The 12,493-nt window shown below is 31.4% G+C and overlaps 1 protein-coding gene across 1 annotated transcript; it reads left to right on the top strand.

Annotated features, from left to right (window-relative positions):
• The first annotated feature begins 3,128 nt into the window (after positions 1 to 3,128).
• LOC139901230 (uncharacterized) lies at positions 3,129 to 5,657 on the top strand. Its single transcript, XM_071883959.1, has 5 exons — positions 3,129 to 3,417; positions 3,939 to 4,687; positions 4,732 to 4,958; positions 5,162 to 5,183; positions 5,283 to 5,657. Exons 1-5 carry the CDS (start codon positions 3,129 to 3,131, stop codon positions 5,655 to 5,657), a joined length of 1,662 nt encoding a protein of 553 aa, XP_071740060.1.
• Positions 5,658 to 12,493: the final 6,836 nt, after the last annotated feature.

Below are 12,493 nucleotides of genomic sequence, written 5' to 3' on the forward strand. Positions count from 1 at the left end.
TAATATATAATATAATATATAATTAATTATATATATTAATATATATATATTAAAAAGTGTCGGCAGCGTGAAATGAGTGGAACATGAGATGGAGAGAAGCCTCATGCGATCGTATGGGCTCTCCATACAACCCTCATGCGATCGCATGAGGGAGTTTTTGAGGTCACATCATTTTTAAGTCGAACGAATTCAGTTTTGTAGATTCATAATTCACATTCATATCTCTCATTCTCTCTCGGTATACATATTATTATTATTATTATTATTATTATTATTATTATTATTATTATTATTATTATTATTATTATTATTATTATTGTTATTATTTATTATTATTATTAATATTAATATTAAACATATTATTATTATTAAGAATATTAGTATTATTAGTATTAGTAATTATTCATAAAATACTACGACGAGGTTCTACTCGCATGTCTTCAAAATGGGTTTTTCGAGAGGGATAGAGCTAAGGAAATTATGGGTTATAGCTATGGAGATTATGGGTAATGTTCGGGGGGATGCTTGTGAGATCGATCTAGTGTTTATCATCTCCATTGCGTCTACGTACTTTTCTACAATATTGAATCACAATATTGATACGTGAGCACCCATAACTTAAATTTTATATATTAATAGTGTATCCCTGACTAGTGCTCGAGTATATATGATTATGTATGCTTGTATGTTTAATTTTTATCGTTAGATAGTTATGATAAATCACGAATTTGATACATATGCAATTGAGATAAGATATATGATATGCATGTCGTTGGAAAGCTGGCGAAAAATTAATAACTTTTCATTTCGAAAGCGTATGATTTCGATGAACGGTTTAAAAGATATAGTCAACTGAATGATCATTAATCATAGTATTATTATTAAAAATGATTATTATTATTATTACCATCGTTGTTATTATCGTCGTTATTATTACTATCTAATTATTATTATTATTATTATTATTATTATTATTATTATTATTATTATTATTATTATTATTATTATTATTATTATTATTATTATTATTATCGTTATCAATATAAATATTATCATTAAAATTGTTATTATTTTTATTAATACTATCGTTATTATCACTAAGGTTATTATTATTATTATTATTATTATTATTATTATTATTATTATTATTATTATTATTATTATTATTATTATTATTATCATTAGTATTATAATTATTATTATTAGAATAATTAAAACTAATATTAGTATCATTTAATTATTATGATTACTATTATTATCATTATGAATGCGATATGAAAAAAGACTAAAAATTATTAAACAAATCGATTAGGAAATAATGTGTATGAGTATCATGATGAAATTAAAATATTGTAAGATATTGATTTAGACAAAATTATTGTTTTTTTATTATTATTGTTATTATTATTATTATTATTATTATTAAAAGTATTGTTAATATTAAAAATATCATTTTATCAAAAATTATCATTTTAATAGAAATATCATTGTTATAAAGTATCATTATTATTATCATTTTAGTATTATTATTATTAAAAATTATCATTTTGAATAGAATTATTATTTTATATAAAATATTATTTTAAAGTTAATATAAAAAAGTTTCGTAACTATTAAAATTACCATGATTAGAATTATCATTTTACCATAATTAATATCATCTTTAGTAAATATAAATATGGTTATTACTATTAGTAGAATAATAATAATTATTATTATTACAAAATAATACAACTTTTACTCATTATTATTATTATCAATATTATTTTATCAAATAAATATGGGATACAAAGATATTTTTACCACATGTAATATAATTACATTAATAATACCTACCACTATAGTTTTACGATATTAAGTGAACTTTATAAATCTTATTACTTAAGATATATAAAAGTATATTTTTATCATATATAAATTTTAATATAAATTTTTATTAATAAATGACTTTTATTATTTACTCTAATAAAATCTAATAAATATATTTAAATATATATAAAACGACTATATTTAAGTTATATAATAAACATTTATAAATTTTGGAAATCATTTTGAGTCAAATTAACTTTTATTGACTTTTACATATTAGTCTTGAGCATTAGGATTGTGATACACTATGACTTGACCTAATTTGTTAAACAGATATTGACCAACATATAAATATATATACTTAATTTAGGTTCGTGAATCCGACGCCAACATTGCACTTGTTCAATGACGTCATATGTATTTTTACTACAAAATACAGTATAGTGAGTTTCATTACTCCCTTTTTAAATGCTTTTGCAATATATATTTTTTGGACTGAGAATACATGCGCTTTCATAAATGTTTGACGAAATAGACACAAGTAATTGAAACTACATTCTATGGTTGAATGATCGAAAACGAATATGCCCCTTTTAGTCTGGTAATCTAAGAATTAGGGAACTGGCCCCTAATTGACTCGAATCCTAAAGATAGATCTATCGGGCCCAACAAGCCCTATCCATTGTTGCGGATGCTTTAGTACTTCGAAATTTATCATGTCCGAAGGATGTCCCAGAATGATGGGGATATTCTATATGCATCTTGTGAATGTCGATTACCAGGTGTTAAATCCATATAAATGATTTTTATCTCTATGTATGAGATGTATATTTATGAGAAATGAAAATGAAAATCTTGTGGTCTATTAAAAATGATGGAAATGAATATTGATGATAAACTAATGAACTCACCAACCTTTTGGTTGACACTTTAAAGCACGTTTATTCTCAGGATTGAAAGAAATATTCCGCTGTGCATTTGCTCATTTTAAACATATTACTTGGAGTCACTAATGACATATTTCAAAAGACGTTGCATTCAAGTAGTTGAGTTCAATAAAGATTATGATTAAGTAAATGACAGATTAGGTCATTTATAGTTGGATATTATGAAATGGTATGCATGCCTGTCAACTTTTGATGTAATGAAAGTTTGTCTTTTAAAATAAATGCAATATTGTAAAATGTATCATATAGAGGTTAAATACCTCACAATGTAACCATATGTTATTGTATTCGTCCTTATGGATTGGGACGGGTCTCTACAGATATAGTTTTAAGTGTTTTTTGGATGCTTATAAAGGATATCATCAGATCCCCATGGCAGCACGAGATGAAGATAAAACAGCTTTACACACGACGGATGGAATTTTTTGTTATGTAAAAATGTCTTTTGAGTTGAAGAATGCTGGAGCAACTTATCAATGTGTTATTGATATGGCATTTAAGAAACAAATTGGTATGAATGTGGAAGCCTATGTGTACGATATTGTTATCAAAAGCAATACGGAAGAAAGAATGATTAGGGATATTCTTGAAACTTTTGAGTCATTGAGAACGATTAACATGAAGTTAAATCCCAAAAAGCGTACTTTTGGTTTTGAGGAAGGTAAATTTTTGGCTCATGTGGTTACATAAAGAGGAATAAAGGCAAATCCAAAGAAGATTCAAGAAATTGAAGATATGACTTCCCCAAAAACAAAGAAAGATGTGCAAAGTTTTAATGGAAGACTTGCAGCATTAACAAGGTTTCTGTCTAGAGCAGCAGAATGGTCATTACCATTTATGAGGGTGTTAAAAAGTTGTTTGAATAAAAAATATTTTGTGTGGACGGCGGAAGCCGAATCAGCCTTCCAAGATGTTAAAAATCTCCTGAAAGAGCTACCAACTTTAACTGCACCAAATGCAGGGGAGACATTAATCCTATACATGGCAGTGTCAGTAGACGTTATTTGTCCTGTCTTAATTGCATAACGGAATAGAATTCAAATCCTAATATATTTTTTCAGTAAATTGTTACAACAAAGTGAATCCAATTATCCACCACTGAAAAGTTAGTATACACTCTAGTGCACACAGCTAGACGATTGAGAAGGTATTTTCAAGGACATCCAAATTTGGTTTTAACAGACCAGCAAATTAAGAAAATTTTAAAGCATCCAGAATCATCATGGCGTTTAGTAAAATGGGCAGTGGAGTTGGGGGAATATGAAATAAATATTTCTCCATGGCATGAAGTTAAAGGGCAAATTTTGGCAGATTTTCTTTTGAAAACTACAGAAAAAGTTGATAATTCTCATGATTCTAAAAGCAATAATCAAATATGGGAATTGCATACTGATGGGGTTTTAAGTGAAGAAGGAATAGGTGCAGGGTTGGTACTTACCAATCTAGAAGGAGAAGAACATACCTATGCACTCAAATTTTGTTTTTACGCATCTAACAATGAAGCAGAATATGAGGCATTGCTCTCCGGCCTCCGTATAGCAACAGAGATGGGAATAAAATACTTACGTGCTTATGTGGACTCTCAGATTGTAGCACAGCAAGTTAATGGAGCATTTGAAGCAAAAGACATGTCAATGAAACAATATTTACAACTAGTCGAAAAAATCTCAAAGAATTTTGAAAGTTTGGAAGTTTTGCAAATATCGAGAAACAAGAATAAAAAAGCAGATGTATTGAGCAAATTGGAAACATTAGCATTCGATCATTTACACAAAAAAGTTTTGGTAGAAGTTTTGAAGGACAAATCAATTGATAAAAAATTGGTGGTAGCAACAATTGAAGATAGAGGACAATGTTGGATGACTCTCTATATTAAGTATTTGCAAGACGGAACACTGCAAGAAGATATCACAGAAGCAAGACGGATAAAGGTAAGTGCTCCGTTGTACATTTTGGAGAACGGTGTTCTTTACAGGAAGTCGTACAATGGTCCAATTTTAGGTGTTTAGCACCACAACAAGCAATAGATGTGGTGAAAGAGATGCATGAAGGTTTATTTGCACAACATTATGGTTATAGGACCATTGCAGCTTGGATTATGAGACAAGGATATTATTGGCAAACAATTTATAGAGATACTGCAGAAACAATCAAAACATGTGATGCATGCCAGCGACATGGAACAGTTCAGTGTATACCAAAGTATGATTGGATATCAGTTTCATCTACATGGCCATTTTGTAAATGAGCATTTGATATAGTGGGTCTGTTCCCCAGAAGTGTTGGAAATGCACGATTTTTGGTAGTTGCCATTGATTTTTTCACAAAGTGGGTGGAGGAGAAATTTTTAACACGGATAACGGGGGAAAACATGAAATAATTTGTTGGAATGATATCGTGTGCAGATGTGGCTTGCCAAATGAGATTGTAAGTGATAATGGAAAATAGTTTGCTGAGAATCCATTCAAGAGTTAGTGTGAAGAGTTAAGCATTAAACAAACTTTTACCTCCGTTGCTCACCTACAGGTGCATGGCCTGGTTGAGGTAACAAGCAAGGAAATTATGACCGGCATAAAGGCTAGATTTTTTTTAAGTCAAACAAAATGGGTCGATGAAGCTCCGTATTTTTTGTGGGCTCACCGTACAACACCAAAGCGGAGCACGGGTGAGACACCGTTCAGCTTATTGTATGATACTGAAGCAGTAATACCTGTAGAAATTCGTGTACCAACACACAAAGTTTTAGCATTTGATGTTAACAGCAATTCATCCGTTTTGTGTGAAAATTTGAACTTGTTGGAAGAAAGGCGTATTATGGCCGCTATCCGTCAAGCAGATGCTAAACAGCGCATGGCAAAATATTATAATAAAAGAATGAAGCATGTGCAATTTAAAGAATGAGATTTGGTATTAAGGGATGATGAGGTAAGCAGACAAGCAAAATAGGGAAAGTTGGGGCCACAATGGGAAGGACCGTAGAAGATCATTAAAGCACATCAGAATGGATCCTATACCCTTGTAGCGCCTTTCGGCGAAGAAATGTCGAGAACATGGAATGCAATGAGTTTAAAGAAATTTTATGCGTACTATTTCATATTCAAATAGCCTGATTAACTATCTTGAATATGAGGTGCAATCTTAATTGTAGGAATTTCTTTAAGTAATAAGAATTGAAGCACTTATTCTTATGGCATAATATTCATATTTTTATCCGGCCAAGGATTTTTTAAATCAGGTAACACAAAGCTGTGTGTCACTTCCCACAGAAGAGAAATTTATTCTCGGTGGCAGAAGTTCAATCATAAGCAAAAGGTTGAACTGGCAGCGGATGACGTAGACTCTACTGAGCATCCAAACAATAAATTGTATCTACGACCGTCATGGCGTAAAAAATTTTAAACAATACAGGGCTAGCCAGTATAATTGATTCCTTAATCAAACATATGAAGCTTTGGCAAATATGAACAAATTATTGAAATAAGTACATCTAACACACATATTTAAATCATAAGAAGCAGTATATATCAAAATTAAAATTTTATAATATCGTCTACCGACGAGCGAGGGTCATTACAAATAGTGTCTAAATTATGAAATGATAATTCCTCTATTTGTTTCCCTACAACCTTCACCTATCTATAGCATCTGGTTTCAGTTTCGAAGTTATAACGTCAGGGAACGGATCTGGAAAGTTTGGCACTTTTGTCCTTAGCTCCTCAAGAAATCTAATCCGTTCAGCGTCTAGCGCAACTGTAATAAATTCATTGAACGGTTTCGTCAGTGTCCCAGAGCTAAAGGCTTTCTTCACAATCTTTGGAATACTTGCAGCAAGGCGTCTTGTGTCATTATTGCTTGCATGCAGTTTTTCCTCTAGAGCATTTTCTGATTCAGCCAAACTTTCAATTGTATATAGATACAATTTTTCCTTTGATTCAAGCTCTGCATAACATGCTTCTGCAGCACGCTCTGCAGCAATTGCAGCGTTTAGTTCAAGTTTGGCAGCTTTTTCAGCACCCTCCAATTCTATGATTTTTCCCTTGTCTTTTTCAATCCTTTCATATTTTTCCCAGTGCACTTGGTTAGAAAATTCTAAGCATTTCAAACTGTCCAGTTCTGAAGCAAAGTTAAAATAATACCCTGTGCACGAGATTTACAAGCACCACTCTCAGATAAATTTTGGAAAAAATCCACAAGTGAAGATGACACCATGGCCTCAAGATATTTTATAAATTCTGCATAACTGTCAGGAGGACCAGCAAGGAATGATGACAGACTAGCTATATCCAGATGAGGGAGGGTGATTTGTGAGCTACTTTCACCAATCGTAGTGTGCTTGCTGGATGGCTGAAGAGCAAGTCTTTTTGATGTTCCTACTTCAGATGGCATAGCTGAATTAAAATAGCATTTATTACTTATAAATTTTTTCCAGTCCAAATATGATGATTCAAAATTCAGCAGAGAGTACTTAAAAGGATCAGCATTATAGTAACCACCAGTACTAGGCAGTTGGTAAAAGCAAAACAGGTTTTCATCTGCAATACGTTCAAAAGAAAGATTACCAGCAGCACGGCGTTTGCGAGAATTTTCTCGGGTTAAACTTGCATTCTATACAGGCTCATGATCAGGAACATTTTTCTCATATCTTTCATCAACAAATTTTTCTGATGAATGTTGTAAATCATCAAACTTTTCATGGCGCAGAGAGGAGAGTGGACTAATCTCTGAAGCAATAAAATTTGACAAATAATCAGCATAATACATAATGTATAACACAAAAACAACTATTATCCTGAACATACCTCTATTTCTCAGCATCAAAATAGGAACACCATGTGCAAATTCATCCCATTCAGCGTTCACAGAGCACAAAGATAACATATGCTCTGGATAACGTCGGTCAGGGATTTTCTCCTTGATCATAGCGTTCAGCAGTTATCGTTCCTCCAGTAATAATCTTGCATGCGTAACAGTGGGGGGTTCCATTGAAGTACGCCAATATCGAGCTTTGGTTGAAGTGTTGGGGATTATATCACTGTTGATAAAAAAGAAAGAATTTTGCCATTCCTCTGGCGACTCACTGACTGTACAAAAGAATCCGTTAAACTTCGCAAAATGAAACCAACCTCTGTCATACGTTTTAACTGAACAAGATGGGAAAAGATGCGAATCGATGGAGCTATATTAGCATGGCAATACATCTCAAAAATCATGATTTTTCGAATGGACGATGGGTCAAATTGGCTGACACTAACCCCATAAAAGCTACAAACTTTCAAATAGAATTCAGTAAAATGGATGCGAAGAAGGGAATAAAACAAAGAACGACCATAAATGGCAACTTTTCCAGATGGAGGTCTTGAAGCACGTTCATGGGGAAAGGGTATAACACCATCAGACCCAAAAAATTTAGGGAAGAATTTCTTAACTTGCTCTAAATAGATTGGTGTAACGCTGCTACGAATGTATTCTACATTCAAGGGAACCATAATTGTACAACGATGGAGAAGAATTTTAAAGAAATTTAAGGTAGATTAAGTAATTAGGGTTTGGAGTAAATATGGTACAGTGAAAAAGCGATTTAAATAGCGGAGAGAAGTTGAATAGTTAATGTAAATCGAGCGGTTAATAAGCAGCCACGTATAAGACAACAGGGAGTATGTGGTAATTGAGAAAATTAAAAGCAAAATTCAAAATTCAAAAAGGTAAACTTTGGAGGTAATCATCGAAAAAGGTCACTGACAATGCAGAGACACAAACGGCTACAATAGGTTTATGTTTTCAAGAAAAAGGCACTTCTTATTTTTTATAGTTTAATGACTTTATTTTTTACAAAAACTATAAACATTAAACTATAGGGGACTTAATGGTGTATCCTAGGGAATACACGCAGAAAAGCACCATGTTTACATAAAAGAAAGGCTCGAAAGGCATAAAAGATAGCAATAACAACAGTTTTTGTTAAATACCGTTCAGCGCTTAGCCATGCCACCCAGCGTTATGTGTAAGCCTTGTAGGCAGCTTCTATGCTTAAGCCCTTAAATAGGCGCATGATCGGTACGCAACCACGTCAGCCCACGCCAAAGGCGGTTCCGTATATCTCGCATAATCAAATTATCCAGCATCTGACACATGTTTCTGGGAATGTCGGACATTCTACACCTATAAATAGACCCCCTGGGTCACCACATTTACCAGTTCAGTCACTTGTCACAGAGTACACTTTCTCTCACACACAATACCTTCTCACTCTAGAACCTTCACCGCTTAGCAATAAAATGCTAGACAGACCACTCTCAGTTTGGTCCAAAGACTGATAAAGCTACCCCACAGAGATCTCTTTCGTGTTCCGGGTCTGCAGATATCTCATCCCGAGGGAAAACATCAGTCGACAACAAATCTCTTCACGCTAGGCAATTCTAGTATTGTATTGGTACCTTTTAGCCGCTAGACGAAAAATACTACCAACAGTTCTAATTAGACTTTGAAAGATGTTGAAGCAACCCGTCCTAATCCATCTGGACGAATAAATTACATTTGGTTACATCGCGAGGTACTTGACCTTTATATGATACATTTTACAAACATTGCATTCATTTTAAAAAGACAAACTTTCATTACATCGAAAGTTGACGGCATGCATACCATTTCATAATATAGCCAACTAAAATTGACTTAGTAATAATCTTGATGAACTCAACGACTCGAATGCAACGTCTTTTGAAATATGTCATGAATGACTCTAAGTAATATCTCTAAAATGAGCAAATGCACAACGGAAGATTTCTTTCATACCGAAGAATAAACATGCTTTCAAATGTCAACCAAAAGGTTGGTGAGTTCATTAGTTTATCATAATCGATCATTTTTATCATTTTAATAGACCACAAGATTTTCATTTCCATTTCTCATAAATATACGTCCCATGCATAGAGACAAAAATAATCACTCATATGGATTGAAAAGCTGATAATCGACATTAACAAGATGCATATAGAATATCCCCATCATTCCGGGACACCCATCGGAGATGATAAATTTCCAAGTACTAAAGCATTCCAAATTACAGAATGGGGGTTGTTAGTTCCCGTAGATCTACCTTTAGGATTCGCGTCAATTAGGGGCCAGTTCCCTAATTCTTACAGGCTAAAAGGGGAATATTCGGCTTCGATACATTCAACCATATAATTTAGTTTAGATTACTTGTGTCTATTTCGTAAAATATATATAAAATCGCATGTATTCTCAGTCCCAAAAATATATATTGCAAAAGCATTTAAAAAGGGAGCAAATGAAACTCACAATACTGTATTTTGTAGTAAAAATACATATGACGGCATTGAACAACTGAAGAATGTAGGGTTGGCCTTGGATTCACGAACCTATATCATTTGTATATATATTAACACATATAATTGTAATCGAACGAATTTATATATTATTTGTGATATACTTGTTATTTTAATAAATTATGTGCTTCATTAATAACTTAATTAAATGTATTTATTTTATATACTTTAATTAAATAACAATGTTAATATAGTTTAGTTAAGTATATTTCTATATGACTAATTTTTATTGTAGTAATGATAACAATATTAGTAGTAACAAGTGTAGTAATGATAACAATTTTCACAAAACCCCACTAAAACACCTAATCACTTATACCCACATTATCAAATTACAAACTTCAACTCATTAACTATCAATTATTGATCAGTAAACCAAATTAGAAACTCATAGGATAGACTAAGCTTCGCAAAATGAACAAACCTTGAAGTTATAGCTACAAATTAACACTATGTTTATCACTTGCAGCACCCCAAATTTACACAAATATTACCTTTATACACTTACGCAGGGCTACGGGGCAAATTACCTTCATCAGAGAAAACAGGTGAACCTCGGTCATAAATGCAGTTGGAGAGCTGCAACAACATCTGACAAAATTATTGATACAGTAAACAATTAAAAGCAGTAGCATAAACCCTACGAAAAGGGTCGAGGATTATTACCGTTGGAAAATCAAAAAAACATAGAGGACAGAGATAAAATTGGATGAGAAAAACGTTTGGTTTAACATAAAAAACAATACGAAGCATAAACCCAAAAATTCTACCATTACCTTTGCAAATCAATAAATGGAAGAAATCAGATGCATATGGACGATTGTTTTGGTGCCCTAAATAAAATGGAGAACAGAAGGTGATAAGTTGAAGAAAATGAGTTGAAGCTAGAGATGGGCTGAAGACGTGGTGGAGTTGTTGGTGTAAGGTCATACGGTACTGAAAGTATGGTGGAACGGTACTGAAAGTATGGTGGAAGACAGGGAAGTTTCAATACGCTATCTTTTGAGTCAAATTCAAAGCAAACAGCGTGACTCAACCCTAATGTAAAATAAAATAAAATTTAAAAAAGTAAATTAAATAAAAAAACGGGAAACACAAAAAAAAAAAGCAAACAGCGTGAACAGTGTTTTTGTGTGAGGAGAACCGCCACGTGGACCAATCAGATTGCGAGGTTTAGTTTCCCAAATAGTAGTTGGGTAATATTAGTAGTAATATCGATACTAATAATAATAATAATAATAATAATAATAATAATAATAATAATAATAATAATAATAATAATAATAATAATAATAATAATAATAATAATAATAATAATAATAATAATAATAATAATAATAATATGGTTGTTATAAAAATAATAATGATACTAGTAACACTAAAAATGATAATAATACTAATAGTGTAAAAATACTAATATTAATATTATAAATGATAATGATTGGGATATTAAAATAATAATGATAAAAATAATGATAATTATAATAATAATAATAATAATGATACTTAATAATAATAATAATAATAATAATAATAATAATAATAATAATAATAATAATAATAATATTTATAATAATAATAATATTAATAATTTTCAAAAAAATGATGATAGGTATTTAACGTAAGCTTAATTATACTTTTTCTTAATAATCATAATCATATCATTAACCTATTTTAAATTCTTTCGACTGAAATGACTACCTCTTACAAAAATGACTTGTAACTTATATTTCTGACAATAAACCTATACTTTTTCTGTTTAGATTCATAAAATAGAGTTCAATATGAAACCATAGCAATTTGATTCACTCAAAACGGATTTAAAATGAAGAAGTTATGGGTAAAACAAGATTGGATATTTTTTTGATTTTTGTAGCTACGGGAAATATTAACAATTCTATACATATCATATCCTAGCTAACTTATATTGTATTATACATGTATTCTAATATATTATTAATCTTGGGATACCATAGACACGTATGCAAATATTTTGACATATCATATCGACCCATGTATATATATTATTTGGAACAACCATAGACACTCTATATGCAGTAATGTTGGAGTTAGCTATATAGGGTTGAGGTTGATTCCAAAAATATATATACTTTGAGTTGTGATTTAGCCTGAGACATGTATACACTGGGTCGTGGATTGATTCAAGATAATATATATCGATTTATTTCTGTACATCTAACTGTGGACAACTAGTTGTAGGTTACTAACGAGGACAGCTGACTTAATAAACTTAAAACATTAAAATGTATTAAAAGTGTTGTAAATATATTTTGAACATACTTTGATATATATGTACATATTTGTTATAGGTTCGTGAATCGACCAGTGGCCAAGTCTTACTTCCCGACGAAGTAAAAAAATCTGTGAAAG

Source organism: Rutidosis leptorrhynchoides, chromosome 3, assembly GCF_046630445.1.
Source record: "Rutidosis leptorrhynchoides isolate AG116_Rl617_1_P2 chromosome 3, CSIRO_AGI_Rlap_v1, whole genome shotgun sequence".
NCBI classification, from domain to species: Eukaryota; Viridiplantae; Streptophyta; class Magnoliopsida; order Asterales; family Asteraceae; genus Rutidosis; species Rutidosis leptorrhynchoides.

Coding starts and splice junctions, on each gene's coding strand:
- LOC139901230 (XM_071883959.1), top strand. CDS start 3,129: ATGGCAGCACGAGATGAAGATAAAACAGCTTTACACACGACGGATGGA. Junction 4,959..5,161: donor ACAGTTCAGTGTATACCAAA/GTATGATTGGAT, acceptor TATCGTGTGCAG/ATGTGGCTTGCCAAATGAGA. Junction 5,184..5,282: donor GTGGCTTGCCAAATGAGATT/GTAAGTGATAAT, acceptor GCTCACCTACAG/GTGCATGGCCTGGTTGAGGT.